This window comes from Pristiophorus japonicus, chromosome 4 (genome assembly GCF_044704955.1).
Source record: "Pristiophorus japonicus isolate sPriJap1 chromosome 4, sPriJap1.hap1, whole genome shotgun sequence".
In the NCBI taxonomy this organism is placed as follows: domain Eukaryota; kingdom Metazoa; phylum Chordata; class Chondrichthyes; family Pristiophoridae; genus Pristiophorus; species Pristiophorus japonicus.
In genome coordinates, this window is record NC_091980.1 from 184559177 (window position 1) to 184576818 (window position 17642).

The 17642-nt window shown below is 43.3% G+C and overlaps 1 protein-coding gene across 3 annotated transcripts in view; it reads right to left on the reverse strand.

The window, feature by feature from the left end:
• Nucleotides 1–17642, reverse strand: part of cox16 (cytochrome c oxidase assembly factor COX16) — an 85486-nt gene that overhangs the window by 49219 nt on the left and 18625 nt on the right. For all 3 annotated transcript variants that reach the window (XM_070878892.1, XM_070878893.1, XM_070878891.1), the window contains exon 2: nucleotides 14891–14968. In XM_070878892.1, the coding sequence (XP_070734993.1) occupies nucleotides 14891–14968 (78 nt within the window). The remainder of the gene's footprint in view (nucleotides 1–14890; nucleotides 14969–17642) is intronic.

Here is a 17642-nt window from a genome sequence, read left to right on the forward strand (position 1 = left end):
CACTGACTGTAACCTCCGACGGAAGAGCTTCCTCATCCTCTTAAGTAGCCAGTTAACGACTCTGCAAACGTGTACTGACTGTCCTTCAAGACGTTGTATTTAGCGGCCGCAACTAATTTACCAAGTGTGGGCATTGCAACGGGATTGATATCAGGTCGCACCGATCGTCAGCAGCCAGGCGCTCCTGGTTTGCTCCACCTGCGAGCCTCTAATGAATTTTCGGTCGGGGCGCTAAAAGCTGTGCTCCCAGTCGGTAACCTCTTACGCTCCCATTAACAACCCCTCTGGCCGCTAACTGAGGCATTAGACAACCAAAAATCCAGCCCCATATCTTTAATCATACGGGGAGCTTTAGGTTTAAATTTCCTTCCTTTCCCCCCTTATGGCAACATGTCTAGTCTGTACCCCACTATCTCCTCTTTGAAGGTCTCCCATTGTTCAATTACTGTTTACATGCCAATGTTTAATTCCAATCCACCTGGGCCAAATTACTTTTGAACTCACTGAAATTAGCCCTGCTCCAGTTGAGTATTTTCACATTTGATTATTCATTGCCCTTTTCCATAACTACTCTAAACCCAATTTTCCCCCACTGAAAAAAGCTCCACTTGCCTCACTTCATTCCCCAGAACTAAAGGCAGCACTGTTCTTTTCTCGTTGTAAATATATACATATATAAAAAAAATATATATATGGAAAAATATTCAACAACTTGCATTTATATAGCACCTTGACCATAGTAAATTGTCCCAAGGCACTTCACAGAAGCATTAACAAAAAAATTGACACCAAGCTAAAGAAAGGGATGTCAGGACAGATGACGAAGTAGGTTTTAAGGAGCATCTTAAAAGATGGAGAGCGGTGGAGATGGTTAGCAAGGGATTTCCAGAGACTAGAGCCTGGACAGCTGAAGACATGGCTGCCAATGATGGGGCGCATGAAGTCAGAGATGCACAAGAGGCCAGAATCTGAGGAGTGGAGACTTCTCGGAGGATTATCGAGCTGGTGGAGGTTAGAGATGTAGGGAGGGGCGAGGCCATGGAGTGATTTGAACACAAGGATGAGAATTTTAAATCTGAGCCATTGGTGGACTGGGAGCCAATGTAGGTCAGCGAGCACGGGGGTGATAGGTGAATGGGCCAAGTTAGGATGCGGCAGCAGTTTTGGATGACCGCAAGTTTAAGAAGGATGGAGTTCAGATTGTTGATATAAAATTAGAAACAGTAGTGCTTCTAGCACCGTGCCGTGAAGTATTTCACTCAGCACGTTTTCCTCCCACACCTGTAACAATTAGCTCTAGTTCCTTATCCATTTACAGATTTTATATTTTGAATTCCGACTACTTTGAGTTTATGCAGATTTTTATAGAATATATCGGAAATAGGAGCAGGAGTAGGCCATTTAGCCCCTCGAGCCTGCTCCACCATTCAATAAGATCATGGCTGATCTGATCTTGGGCTCAACCCCACTTCCCTGCCCGCTCCCATAACCCTTGACTCCCTTATTGTTCAAAAATCTGTCTATCTCTACCTTAAATATATTCAATGACCCAGTCCCCACAGCTCTCTGGGGTGGAGAATTCCACAGATTCACAACTGTCTGAGAGAAGAAATTCCTCCTCATCTCCATTTTAAATGGGCAACCCCTTATTCTGAAACAATGCCCCCTAGTTCTAGATTCCCCCTCCCCCCAAGGGGAAACATCCTCTCCGCATCGACGCTGTCAAGCCCCCTCATAACCTTATACGTTTCAATAAGATCACCTCTCAGCTCAATTTGCTCCGTTTTTTTTTGGAGTAGGCTGCTTTGTCTGGCCGAACTTAAAAATCTCCCGTTTCCCCAATCAATTTGCACCAGGGTAACTGACTTAGTTATGTTTTTTTTAGGTAAGTTTTTTTTTCTCAAAAGGGGGCGTTACCAGCCACCTACGCCAATTCTGGCCATTTAGGCAACTTTGCCCAGCTAATAGTTACTCCAGTTCTACTTAGGCCAGCGTATGTGGCCACTCGAGAAAACCCTTGCAGACAGATAAAGAAATCGGCACAGGTAAGTGCAGCAGATGCCCGGACAGCAGCAGCAGGAAAGGTAAGAGAGAGGGGGAGGAAGAGAGAGGTGGGGGGAGGGAGAGCGGATGGGGGGGAAGGGAGAGGGGATGGGGGGGGGGGGGAATGGGGGGAGGAGGGAGGAGGGAGAGGGGATGAGGGGGGGGGGGGGGGGAAGTCTTTGACCGGGAGGGAGGAGACCACTCGGCCAGGGCTAGGGACGGAAGAACGCACCGGCAAGCTCTTCGGCCAGGGCTAGGGGCGGAGGAGACCGGGAGGCTGAAGACAGAAGGTTACAGCATAACTGCAAAAAGAACGAGATTGAACAGTCCACCACATAAAGGGACACCATGGGATTATGCATCAAGCAAAACATGTAGGGAAAAACATATGCGGCTTAACAAGCGACCGCTCAAAAGGTCGAGATTCCAGTTCAAATGAGACATCGGGGCCCAGTTGGGGGGAAAAAAGGAACTTAAACTATGTAGCACTCTACAAACTAAACTAACACGTATTATATAAACCAACCAAGCCTTAGCAATGTTAAATAAATCAATGCAGAGTGCATTTGCAAACAAAAATTACAAGCGAGACATTGAAAAATAAAATCCATTCAACAGAAACACCACTTCTCACAGGGAACAGACTTGCAAAACCATCCTTCGCACAATTAAAATAATCAAGAAATAATCATTACTGCAATTAGAAACATAGAAAATAGCAGTAGTAGGTCATTCGGCCCTTCGAGTCTGCACTGCCATTCAATATGATCATGGCTGATCCTCTATCTCAACACCATATTCCCACTTTTTCCCCATACCCCTTGATGCTTTTTGTTTCTAGAAATCTATCTACCTCCCTCTTAAATATATTCAGTGACTTGGCCTCCACAGCCTTCTGTGGTAGAGAATTCCACAGGTTCACCGCCCTCCGAGTGAAAAGATTTCTCCTCATCTTGCTCCTAAATTTCCTACCCCGTATCCTGAGACTGTGACCCCTCCTTCTAGACTTCCCAGCCAGGGAAAACATCCTCCTCGCATCCAGTCTATCCAACCCAGTCAGAATTTTATATGTTTCAATGAGATCCTCTCTCAGTCTTCCAAACTCTAGTGAATACAGGCCTAGTCGACCCAATCTCTCCTTATACGACAGTCCTGCCATCCCAGGAATCAGTCTGGTGAACCTTCGTTGCACTCCCTCTATGGCAAGTATATCCTTTCTTAGATTTTATTCTATAAGAGATAAAAAATTGAAGTCGTACCTTCAGCATCAAACTCCAATTCACCTTTCTGCACTTGGTACGGAAAGGCAGCGGGCCAGTGCGGGAGGCCACTCGGCCTGGACTAAGGGGCAGGAGAATGCACTGGGAGGCCACTCGGCCTGGGCTAGGGGGCAGGAGGGAGCAAACTGGCCGGCATCGGGGGCCACAGAGCGGCGGCAATTCAACCAGAAGCAGCCCAAACAGGTAGGTTTTTTAAACTTTGTTTCACATTCTTTGTGGGGTCGGAATGAACAGGGTCTTCCCGAAACCGCTTCTCCAGGACTAACTTTGTTGCCAGCGACCATTCTTTTGATGCCGGCCCACAATCTTAATCCTGCCCGCCAACAGAAACACAGCACTCCTTCTGGCATGCTTGGAGCATTACTGCGCATGCGCGGCCATTTCAGAGACGTCAGGAACGTCACTTTTTTTCCACCGTGCATGCACAGATGTCCCGGCACATTTTTCCAGCGCAGAACACAGGCTCCACCCCCGAGGCGATTAGCCACGCTGCACGGCTGCAGAGAAGAGGCCAAACAGCGACGAAAGTAGGAAGATTTTTTTCTGGAGCATCTCCTGGCGTAATGAAGCGGCGCAACTCGGGTAAGTACGTTAGAAAACGGGCTCGGGGAAAATTGAGTATAGGCCCAACGTGCTCAACCTTTCTTAATACGACAGCCTCTTCATCCCAGAAATCAACCTAGTGAACCTTCTCTGAACTGCCTCCACTGCAAGAATATCCCTCCTTAAATAAGGAGACCAAAACTGTACGCAGTACTCCAGATGTGGTCTCACCAATACCCTGTACAGTTGTAGCAGGACTTCTCTGCTTTTATACACCATCCCCCTTGCAATAAAGGCCAACATTCCATTTGCCTTCCTAATTACTTGCTGTACCTGCATGCTAACTTTTTGTGTTTTGTATACAAGGAATCCTAGATCCCTCTGTACCGCAGCATTTTGTAATCTCTCTCCATTCAAATAATAATTTGCTTTTTTATTTTTCCTACCAAAGTGGATAACCTCACATTTTCCCATATTATACTCCATCTGCCAAATTTTTGCCCACCCACTTAGCCTCTCTATATCCCTTTGCAGATTATTTGTGTCCTCCTCACAACTTGCTTTCCCACCTATCTTTGTATCATCAGCAAATTTGGCTAAAATACACTCAGTCCCTTCATCTAAGTCATTAATATAGATTGTAAATAGTTGAGGCCTCAGCACTGCATTAGTTACAATTTGACAATCTGAAAATGACCCATTTATGCCGACTCTCTGTTTTCTGTTAGTCAATCCTCTATCCATGCTAATAGATCACCCCCAACCCGATGAGCTCTTATCTTGTGCAGTAACTTTTTATGTGGCACCTTATCGAATGCCTTCTGGAAATCCAAATACATTACACCTACTGGTTCCGTTTTATCTACCTGCTCGTTACATCCTCAAAGAACTCCAGCAAATTTGTAAAACATGATTTCCCTTTCATAAAACCATGCTGACTCTGCTTGACTTTTATGATTTTCTAATTGTCCTGCTACTACTTCTTTAATAATGGACCCCAGCATTTTCCCAATGACAGATGTTAGGCTAACTGGTCTATAGTTTGCTGCTTTCTGTCTCACTCCTTTCTTAAATAGGGGCGTTACATTTGCAGTTTTCCTATCTGCTGGGACCTCTCCAGAATCCAAGGAATTTTGGTAGATTACAACCAATGTATCCGCTATCTGCAGCCACTTCTTTTAAGAACCTAGGATGCAGGCCATCAGGTCCAGGGGGCTTGTCCACCTTTAGTTTGGCTAGTACTTTTTTTTCATAGTGATAGTGATTGTTTTAAGTTCCCCCCCTCCCTATAGCCCTTTGATTATCCACTATTGGGATGCTTTTAGTGTCTTCTACCATGAAGACCGATACAAATTATTTCCCATTATTAATTCCCCAGTCTCACCCGCTGAGGGACCAGCATTTACTTTAGCTACTCTTACTTTTTATATACCTGTAGAAGTTCTTACTTTCTTGTTTTTATATTTCTTGCTACTTTACTCTCATAATCTATTCTCTCTCTTTATTGGCCCTGAAATTCCGTTTTGGACTTCCCACGGGCATTTTAGAGAAAAAATACGCATCTACCTTAAGCTGCTGCCCACGTTCGACTTTCCGATGCTGTGGCCTGAGCTGACTGCGAGTCACAGCGCGTGCACATCGGGACTGAGCTGGAGTCACATGGCTCTGGGTAGCCAATCAGGTAAAGTATCATAGTAATAGGAGTTCCGTAAGGTCCTAAACTCCTATTACATTGATTGAGAAAAAGCTCCACACAACCAAAACACAGCTCCACACACCCAAAACACTAATAAAAAATAGAAAATACACAACATCCATTTAAATTAAAGTTATTAATGTCTTAAAAAAATATATATTTTCCCGATTTTTAAAAAAGTTTTAAAAAATAGACTTACTGTTGTGGGGAGGGTTTTTAAATGATAAAATATGTTTTCATAACTTTATTTTTATATGTTTTTGTGTTTTTTAAAACACTTTGCAAAAGTAGGCTATGCGCCTGCTTTTACAGGCGCAAAATTTTTGAGGACATTTGTATGTGTAAATATCAGAAATTTGCATTTACAAATGTCCTCGCTCCCGATCTGCGGATGATCTGTCAAGCCAGAAACTTGACAGATCGGAAAAGCCGGTTTTCAGAGCATGAACATTGCGCGCCAAAAAACGGCTTTTCCGATGCTTTCCCGGGTCCGTACAAACTTCGTACGGGCCCGGGAACGTCGGAATTTCAGGGCCACTATTTTTTAAGTCGTCCATTGCTGATTTCTAAAACTTTCCCAATCCTCTGGCCCACCACTAATCTTTGCAACATTGTATGTCTTTGTTTTCAATTTGATACCATCCTTAAGTTAGCCACAGATGGTTCATCCTTCTCTTAAAAAGAGTCTTTCTTTCTCATTGAACCCGGTCAAAAGATTTGTGGAAGTTCGAACACATTTGAGCATTCCCAGTTAATACTGGGATCCCCAAGTGTATTTGGCTTTCCACTAATATAACCTGGTTTTACATGCCCTCTTTCAGAAGAAACCAGCATGAGTGATTGCTTCCTTATAAAAGTAACATTTGATCTGAAGTGTGAAGGGACATGTAACACTCAAATTTCTTAAGGCAGTGCTTTTCCAAATCAATGCAAATTAATTTTAGCTGATTGAATACATTTGCATATATGCAGTCATAGGCAATTATTTTTAAGAGGGTGACCAATTAGATAAAATTGCTCAACCTGCTTTTTGCAAGAGCTTTTGTCTGCCAATCTTTTTCTTCCACAGTTAATTCACTACGGACTCATATGTATGTATGTATGGAGAGAATAATGTGAAGTAGTGGAAGAATTTGCAAGGTCATTGAACAGTCTAACAGGCTGTGACCTGAACGCTCCTTCCATGGCCATAACTACCTTTATTCCAACCGACAGATGTGGTTAGCTCTACACAGTGGGAGGGTTTTATGGGCACCCACCGTCACTGTAGGTGAGTATCCCACTGATTGTCAATCCACAAATTAGAGCCAGAACCCACTCGCCGGGACTTGAACTTGACACATTGATGGTAATTCTCATCATCATCACAGGTGGTCCCTCGAAACGAGGATGACGTGCTTCCACGCCGAAAAGGGATGAGTTCACCAGTGTTTCAATGAAGGACCCAATATTCCAGATCCCAAACTACATCTTGAAGGGTGGACGATGCCTGTGCATGGATTTTTTTAAACATGTGGTGGCCGTTGCACACCAGCCACCCACACGGGCTTGACAGAGCTCGGTCTTGGTCCAGTGGCAAGGGTTAACCAAGACGATTGGAGACCAGCTGTACTGCATGGAGCTAGTGCGCACACACATCGCATTGTGGGCCGGCCCATGCTGCCCCTCGTCTCTTCTGGGCACCGAACTCACGCCTCTTGACGCTCCTGCTGTACCTGCCTGCAATGCAATTAGCCGTCGTCCTCCTGCAGCAGCAAGCGCTGCTGCCTGAAGTGGTATGCTGCTGCACGCTGCTCCTTTTAATGGTCCCGGTCTGCTGATGGTCTTGCAGGCCGGGACTGCGCCGATTTCCGGGCCGGGCCACCTCATGCTGCTCCCTCCAACTCCCTAGAAGCCAAAGGCTTGCATTTATAAATGGCGTTTGAAAATATTAATTTATTTATTTACTCAGAAACCAATCATTAAACATTTCAAGAGTGGGCTGATCCATTTAGAAACTTCTATCCAATTTGTTCCTTCCCACTTCCCAGTGCAGCCAGTCCTGGACATTCATATTCCCAGTGCAGCCGGCCCCGAGACCCCTGCGTGCTCCGAGTGAAGCCGGCCCCGGGACCCTCACGCGCTCCCAGTGCAGCAGGCCCCGGGACCCCACCCCCAGTGAAGCCGGCCCCGGGATCCCACCCCACCCCTCAGTTCAGCCGGCCCCGGGAACCCCCCCCCCCCCCCCCAACGGTGCAGCCGGCCCCAGGACGACCCCCCCAGTTTAGCCGGATCCGGAATCCCCGTCCCCAGTTTAGCCGGATCCGGGACACCCCCCCCCAGTTTAGCTGGATTCAGGACCCCCCCCCCCGGTGCAGTTGGCCCCGGGACCTCCCCGCCAGTGCAGTTGGCCCCGGGACACCCCCCAAGCCGCATCCGCGACCCCACCCCACCTCACCCCCCCACCCCACCGGCCCCGGGACCCCCACGCGCTCCCAGTGCAGCCGGCCCCGGGACCCCACCCCACCCCCCAGTTCAGCCGGCCCTGGGACCCTCACGCTCCCAATGCAGCTGACCCCAGAACACTCTCGCTCCGAGTGCTGCCGGCCCCGGGACCCAGGCACCCCCAGTGCAGCCTAAAGCAAGCACAGGTGCAGCACCACTAGTAGGGAATATAGCAAATGGGCTACTGACTTCTGTCATTATACCTCACTCTAAGAGCTCACTCACTCACCTTTGCATCCCTTCTTTCTCATTACGCAGAAAGGGTATGCCCATTGGGAAGGCCATTCCAGCTGCCTAGTCCTTCCGAACAGGCAATGGGGAGAGGGGAAGTAAGGTCACGAAAAAAATATGGGTGCACTCAGACTGAAACTGAGCACCTTGGTTGAGTATAGTGCAAGTCCCAGTTAGAAAATATAAGACATAATATCGAAGAAAGTTGATACCAGGTGAGTTCGGGGGGGTGCTGCCATTGAATTTTTGGCCGTGGGTTTACGCCAGCAAGTTATTTGCATAAATCCAAGAAGCTCACGTGAGCTGGTATTTTGCATGGGGCCAAGGCTATGCAATGTCGACACAGGGTTTGACAGACGAATTGTGGAAGTGGTGCAAACGATTGAGAAAGTTTGCTCGCAGCAACGTTTCAGCGTACAATTGACGTAAATCAGTTGGGCACAAGTTTCCTCAAATTTTCCAAGAAATGTGAGGCTACGATGTCTAACCAATGACTTAGTTTACCATTCACAATGGAGAGATTAAAGCCAGGGTTCTTCAAGATCAATTAAACTCTGACCTCCCCTGGTATTTTGTTCTCAATATTAAGGAAGAAATAGCGGGATATCGAGATAGGAATAGTGCAATCAAGCAGACGCAACATGGATTCATGAAGGGGAAATCATGTTTAACTAATTTACTGGAATTCTTTGAGGATATAACGAGCATGGTGAATAGAGGTGTACCGATGGATGTGGTGTATTTAGATTTCCAAAAGGCATTCGATAAGGTGCCACACAAAAGGTTACTGCAGAAGATAAAGGTACGCGGAGTCAGAGGAAATGTATTAGCATGGATTGAGAATTGGCTGGCTAACAGAAAGCAGAGAGTCGGGATAAATGGGTCCTTTTCGGGTTGGAAATCGGTGGTTAGTGGTGTGCCACAGGGATCTGTGCTGGGACCACAACTGTTTACAATATATATAGATGACCTGGAAGAGGAGACAGAGTGTAGTGTAACAAAATTTGCAGATGACACAAAGGTTAGTGGGAAAGCGGGTTGTGTAGAGGACAGAGAGAGGCTGTAAAGAGATTTAGATAGGTTAAGCAAATGGGCTAAGGTTTGGCAGATGGAATACAATGTCGGAAAATGTGAGGTCATCCACCTTGGGAAAAAAAAACAGTAAAAGGGAATATTATTTGAATGGGGAGAAATTACAACATGCTGCAGTGCACAGGGACCTGGGGGTCCTTGTGCATGAATCCCAAAAGGTTAGTTTGCAGGTGCAGCAGGTAATCAGGAAGGCGAATGGAATGTTGGTCTTCATTGCGAGAGGGATGGAGTACAAAAGCAGGGAGGTCCTGCTGCAACTGTACAGGGTATTGGTGAGGCCGCACCTGGAGTACTGCGTGCTGGAGTATTTAAGGAAGGATATACTAGCCTTGGAGGGGGTACAGAGACAATTCACTGGGCTGATTCTGGAGATGAGGGGGTTAGCTTATGATGATAGATTGAGTAGACTGGGTCTTTATTCGTTGGAGTTCAGAAGGATGAGGGGTGATCTTATAGAAACATTTAAAATAATGAAAAGGATCGACAAGATAGAGGCAGAGAGGTTGTTTCTACTGGTCGGGGAGACTAGAACTAGGGGGGGGCACAGCCTCAAAATACAGGGGAGCCAATTTAAAACCGAGTTGAGAAGGAATTTCTTCTCCCAGTGAGTTGTGAATCTGTGGAATTCTCTGCCCAAGGAAGCAGTTGAGGCTAGCTCATTGAATGTATTCAAATCACAGACAGATAGATTTTTAACCAATAAGGGAATTAAGGGTTATGGGGAGCGGGCGGGTAAGTGGAGCTGAGTCCACGGCCAGATCAGCCATGATCATTTTGAATGGCGGAGCAGGCTCGAGGGGCTAGATGGCCTACTCCTGTTCCTAATTCTTATGTTATGTTCTTATTTCAAATCATGGCTCTAGTCGCTTCACCGTAGCAGCAGAAAACCTTTTGAATTGCATAAGGTATTGAGTCTGTCCTTATAAGGCAGTACATCATCTCACTTACTGTGAGCAACATCATATAACATGCGCATATCTTACACAACTTAGGAGAACTGATAGGGCTGTGGGTTTATAAAAAATGTATATATAAAATTTATTAGACTGTAGCAGAACAAATAGTTCTCCCATCTGTCCATGTGACCCAACATCTATTTTTGTACTGTTCTCTAACTAGGAAACGGAGTTAGAAAGCTTGCATCATCTGGAATCTGAATGCAGAAGTTCTAATCCATTGCCAACATGCACTTGCTGAACAAAGATTGCTGAAACGATATATTAGTCCACGGCTAAATCATCTGGTCTAGTAATACATATTTCTTGAAGTTTGTGTGTCCTCAGCACCCACCAGGGCTAATTTTGCAAGACATCCATCTTTTCAGTTGCCTCTGGGATCTTATTTATTTGCAATCACCTGTAAAATCATTTAGGCCATGGACTGTATGCTATGTGATAGGGCAAAGTTGTCAAGGCACAATTTCACAGCTTTGGGTATTGGGGAAAGCCAATTATCCCACCGCTCCTTCCAAACAATCTTGTAGCAGAAATCTCTGTACCCTCCCTCCCCTACAAAAATTCCTGATGGGAAAGCACTATTAAAGATCCCTTAGTTCCAGCTAGTCCACTACATCTGGGTTTTAAATCTTGCTAACAAACCATTTGCTGCTGACTCATAATACTTAGAATTATCTGAAAATCGGCACTTCATGTCTTGTTCCTTAGTAGCAGCAGATTGCAGATCTGAGCATCACAAGTAACAGAGGAGTACAAATGAGGTCCTACATGTCAATATTATCATTTTTTTTTACTCCACAAAATCTCTGTGCAATGGAAAGTTCGGAATACACAATTGTGCAAAGTAGGACTGATCTAATTAACTGTGCATAGAAACATAGAAAATAGATGCAGGAGTATGCCATTCGGCCCTTCAAGCCTGCACCACCATTCAATAAGATCATGGCTGATCAATGCATGCTCACACTGAAGATCGGGGTTGGGAAATCAGCCTGCAAGTTTCCAGATGTATGACTGAATAGGAAAGTTCTAAACTCAGCACAGGTATTGAAAGCTCCTTTATGTACAGTATGAAGGAACGCAAATTCACTTTGCTTAATTTATTTTAAGATTTAAGTGAAGGTACAAGGTGATTACAGTATGATGCTGAAAAGATTTTCAAACTGCCCTATAATCCAATGGTATATTACATAGTTATAAGCATACTGTAATACTAAAAATTAGAAATGAAAGACTCACAGTTCCAGAGATATCAAGTGCACTAGATTCTCCAACACAGTTTTTTCTGTTGTATTGGGTGGTCATTGTAATCGTCAATTCAACAATTACAACACTCATCCTCTGATCACGAGATCTCACAATAATTCAATGGTCTGCATTTTACACAACATTAGAAGGCATCCACGAGATTCATTTCAAGTGCTGCAATTGTCAGGGCAGCTACAGTGAAAGGTATAATAGGCCATAAATCCCAGAAGGCATCAGAGTGGATTACATAGCAAATGAGATTTAGAAGTGAATACAAGAAGGGAGCTTGACACAATTCACTTACTGAACCAATCATAGGTTTCATACAGATGGCAAAAATTCTTTTGAGGTAGCGACAAAATGGTTACACAAGACCCAAGTGACACACTGGACTGTAAGTCTGCACTTGGAAGGGATGAGACACAAGACTCCTGATTACAGAAATCAAATGCAGAGCAAAGCATCAACCATATTTAGAATAATTACACTCATTTAGCACTTCGCTTAATGAACTACTTTTTGAAATCTAATGAGATTAGTTATGTAAAGATTTAAATAATAACTAATAAAAATATTTTCTTACCATTATGAAGCTTACATGCTGATCATGGTAGACACAATGTGAAAATGTTAAAGGGCAACAATGAGGGCAGGGGCATAAAACCTAAAATTAATATAGTCCCCATTATTTAAGACGTCCACGTTTAAAATGTTTAAATCAGCCAAAAAGCATTAACCATTTTCCATTTCCATTATAGTCAATTCTAAAGTTACAGCGTATTCAGCATTCCATGTAATTTGGGCAAAAACTGGTGTTTACTCAATAGTTCACTGCTTCAATAAATAGAGTTGTGAATAAATGCTACAAATCAATGAAGTATTTGACTGCAATTAATTCATATTGATACTCTTTGATGAGTTTATCCAGTTATTGTTTGGTGGTCAGTTTCTCTCCTCTCTTGTCCCTTTCTGGTTCTGAATCCTTATCAACTGGTTCAACCACCCCAATTGTACCAAGGCACTTTAGAGGGAGAAGATAAAATAAAAATAGGAATACATAAAGGAATGGGTGTTGAGGCATGGTACAAGAGAGGTTACTGAAAGCTTGCTCTTCTTCAAATAGTCATGGGATATTTAACATCCACCTGAGCAACCAGAACAGACAACGGAAATCTTGATTAATGCCTTATCTGAGGTGCAAACGAGGCTGTGGCTCTCTTCCTTCTTCCCCACCCCAGAAAAATGCAAGTATTAAATGTGAATTTGCTATTGGACTTGTCCAGGATTGCATTGGAAACATTTACATACAGCTGGAATAGGCCAACACTTCTATTATAGCAAATTAATAGCACAGAGACCAAGACTTGTGCTCAAAGACATGAATCAAATGCTACAAAGCAAGAAAAACCTGGAACAATTGCCATGGGTCCTGAAATTTGCTGAGATTTTGGAAACACCTGGTGCAGAAAGATTTATGTCTTTAGTAAAATTTTGCAAGGCAGTCAGCTAAGATTAGCATCGCTAAAAAGCAAGTGTCATCACTTTCCTGTGAGGATTAGTCCACAACATAAAACTGAATATATTTGGCAAAGATTAGTACTAAATCAGTAATGTCATAAGAATGTCCACAGAATGGCTGGTGCATGAAACAAATATCATATTGATGCAGTAAGGAGTTCCCTCTGTAGGTATACATGATGAACTGTCGGTATATTTGATGAACACTGGAAAAAAAATGTTAAATTACCAGAATGCAGGAGGTATTAAAAGTGAAGAACCTCTCTCAATGGGATGGCCAGTTGGAGGGATCACAAGAGTGGCCGGGCAACTTAGCACTTGGCAGCCACGTCATATTCCTCGTGTTATATACAAATGTGCCAACCTTGCCAGCAATTAAAACCATCGCAGACACGGTAGCACATCTATGGCTTTCAGTTGATATTGCTCCTCCAATGATTGCAGATGTACAGTATCAATTTGGAGTTCGAGCAGATGAATTATCTGATTTCTAAATGCACCCACTGAAACTTGCTTCAAAATACTGAACAAAAATAGTTTGTTGCCTAAAAAACATGCACCAACACAATGTGCAAACTGCAAAGACTTCACACTTCCTCAACTTGTCATTTCCATTCGAGTCAGGGTATACATGTTACTTGAAACCTGAGAATTAAATTTAACATCTGTTCAGGAGACATTAGCACCACTTGAATTTCTAAGATAGCACCTAGCCCTTGTCTGCACTAGGAAACCAAGTTAAATAGTTTATCTTATACCACATCCTAAAATCTTTCAATGCCATTGCTGTAAATATGATGATGGAGATGAAAATACTGATTAGATGAAGATTTATTGCTTTGAGAGAAACAACCTTCTCTGCTCATGATCAGGTAGCTGTGAAGAACATAAACCTGTCAGATCTAATATATCTATCTCACCCACACTAAGATGCAACCAAAATAAAATGAATGTAGATTCGTGAAGGCATCTTTTCCCCTTTAACTTACTATCTGGAGTGTAAGACAACCAAACTATCAAAAATTAAACACAGACAGGCTTAAACCCCCCCCCCCCCCAGAGAGGACTTAAGAGCCTTTTAAAGGAAAATCCAGCTTTCAATCACTGGAGACTGGAAAATACATGTGCATGGTCAGCAGGTGAGGAGAGCATCAAGCTCAGCTGTGATTCCCTCTACAGTTGAATAGCCTGTTGATACCCAGTGCTATGGCTCACACATGACAAGCGGCCACCTGGACAAAATACCAGAAAGCAAAGCATCTTCAGGAGAGGCAGGGAGAAAGTGGAAAGAAAAATACACATGACAACCTGTCTTAGACATATACCTCCATTACGTTAATTACCAACATGTCAAGCTTAAGAAAGTCAGATTGGGGAGGAAGGAGAGATGTCTATGTCCACTGTGCTATACATAGCTCATTAAGCCATTTGAAAAAGAACTGTACATACAGGGGCAACGCTGCTTCGAAAATGATTTCCATTTCCTGGATTAACAATGTTATTGATTTAATGAGTTATATTATGGCCTCATTAACAGGAGCACTTCAACGATTACTACACGTGGCAGAAGCTAAGTTATGCAAAATGTTCCTCAGTGACATTCTGTAATAGTGAAAATCCTGGACATCAAACAAGGCAGTGAAAATAATGCAAACTGCAGCAGAGTTAAGACAGAAAGGGCTAGCTGTAGAATAGATTTCAGCTGGTAAGGCTAATCATTTTGCAAGGCAAGTTTCACACTAACGTGCTGTACAGCAGATTAGGGCTATGAATTGCCTGCTGATTCCTCTATTGCTTACCTTTCTCTTCACCTTTTGGACATCATAACGAACTTGCGTAAATTCGCGGAGACCAAAGGATCCACCAACAATAAGTAGCTGTGAAACAAATAAAAATCAATAATTTCTGTTACTAAAGTAAATCTGTGCATCATGCACGAATACTGTGAGGGCGTCTGTCTGTTCATCTTAACATTTTTATAAATAGGGACTTCAGTTATGAGGCGAGACTAGAGAAACTGGTCTCTGTAGAGAAGAGAAGATATTTAATAGAGGTGCTCAAAATGAAGAAGTGTTTTGAGAGAGTAGATAGGAGAAACTGATTCCACTGGTTGGAGATCGATAACCAGAGAACTTAGTTTTAAGGTAATTAGCAAAGGGACCTGAGGGGAGATGAGAACAATGTTTACTATGCAGCAACCTCAATGATCTGGAATGCACTGCCTGAAAGGATGGTGGAAATAGATGCAATAGTAACTTTCAAAAGGGAATTGGATAAATACTTGAAAAGGAAAAATATTGCAGCGCTATGGGGAAAGAGCTGGGGAGTGGGACTAATTGGACAGCTCTTTCAAAGGGCTGGCGCAGGCTCAATGAGCCTCCTTCTGTGCTTATGATTCTTGTTTATTTTTGTGATGTTTACAGATTTCAAACTCCTGCTGCGAATGGCACTGGCTTTAAAGGAATGCTGGTCATGAAGAAGAAAATGAGGTAAAAGTGAGAATTGGGATGAGGAGTCCAAAATACAGATTGCAAAATATACTGGATTGCACGTCGGTTTGCAAGAACACGGACACAATAGTACAAATTGTATCACAACTAGTCACTGGGTCATGAAACACAATCATTGTAAAGAAACTTATGCACAGCTGTTCTCCCACCCCAAGCATTAAAGAGGGGAAAATCCCTGGCAGTCTTACACAACTGTAGCAGCTTGATGGGACCATGAAAGGGTGAAGGGTATTTGCACCGGAATACAATGTGCCACTCCAACGTCTTTAAGCAGAGACACTCTGCATATTGTAGGGAAAATCTAGCTGCATTGTAAATGGTAGAACATGACGGAACAATAAAATAAAATCATCCAATGTATCCAACCATTTCACACAGAGCTTCCATGTGGCTCTCTGTACAAACATGTTGCTTGAAGTCAGCTCAATACCATTAGTACATCATCTACTGTCCCAGTCCACACCATTCCAGCTAGTAAGTACATGCACAAAACACCCCCTTTAAAGTATTAAGCAGAGTGCATCATCTACTTTAGGTACACAATAGGATTACCCTGGACATTTAACTTTAGCTATGGAAAGCTGATACTATAAGATCGGTCGATGCTCAAGAGAAATGGAAACAAAGTGTGAAGTAACATTTTAGTCTACATGGCTGAACTCTGAAAAGCAAGAAACTGTGCAGAATATTGTATGTCTAAAACAGTTTATATCAAACACAATAAGTAAAGAGAGAACTCACAGTGGCAGCACCCAGTGGCGCAGTGTCTCAGGATTGCATGAAGTTGGGATGTACCAATATAATGGGATAGAAACATCCCTGTGAAAGGCAGGGAGGAGAAGCTGAGTTGACATTTCTGACATTTAGCATTTCATAATTGAGTTCTTTGGTCAGCTTTAATCATTGCCAAATGATCACTAAATGTTATGCTCAGGATCTTGTAATGTGATTGTGTTAACACTGATTTGACATATCAGGAATGTGTGATTAAAGCAGACATACTTAAACCGTAAAAAACTTTAAAAACCATTAAAGTAAATTAATATCTCAATTCCATGTGACATTTTTAATTCACCTTAAATTGCTCCCTAACCATCAAGCTCTCTTAAACTTATTAAAAACTATTACAAACCAAACACAGGGAAGTATAGTTCAGGAAGGCCATTCTGTCCATCCTGCTCATCTTTGCTTACAAATCATCCGCCCCCCCCCCACCCCCGCCCCCCCCCCCGCCATCATAGCATCTTTTCCAGGTATTCATTGTGAGAAGAAATCCTTCTCAATACCACACCTGAACTTGCATTTTACCAAAAATAAAATCAGAGAGCAACAGAAGAGTTGGCTCGTGTCCATTAGTATTGGACATGATACTACAGGCAACACAGGACGACTGGGATAGCAGCAAAGTCTCTGAAAACTCCTGGTAATATACCTGCATACCAAATTTCATTGTCATCTGCAACCTTTTCAAAAAGGTGCAATTATGTTACCTAATCCAGTCACCTGTTATTGTAGTCACAAAAAGGCAGAAGTATTGAAACAGGTTGAAAAGTTAACAAGAGTGAAAGGGAAGAAAATGCATTTATATAGCACCTTTCACAACCTCAGGGGATCCCATAACGTTTTACAGCCAATGAAGTACTTTTTGAAATGTAGTCACTGTTGCAATGTAGGAAACGTGACAGAAATTTGCACAAAGCAAACTCCCACAAACAGCAATATGGTAATGGATAATGGCCTGATAATCTGTTTTTTTTTTCCAAAAGTGATGTAGGTTGAGGGATAAATATAGGTCAGGACACCCAGGAGAACACCCCTGCTCTTCATAAAGTGGCATGAGGTCCAAGATCACTGAGTTATCAGGAGCGGAGATGGGATCTAAATTGGTTATTGGTGGAAAAAGGGAGCATTAATATTAAAGGAATCATAAGAACATAAGAAACAGGAGCAGGAGTAGGCCATTTGGCCCCTCAAGCCTGCTCCGCCATTTAATAAGATCATGGCTGACCTGATCATGGAATCAGCTCCACTTCCCTGCCTG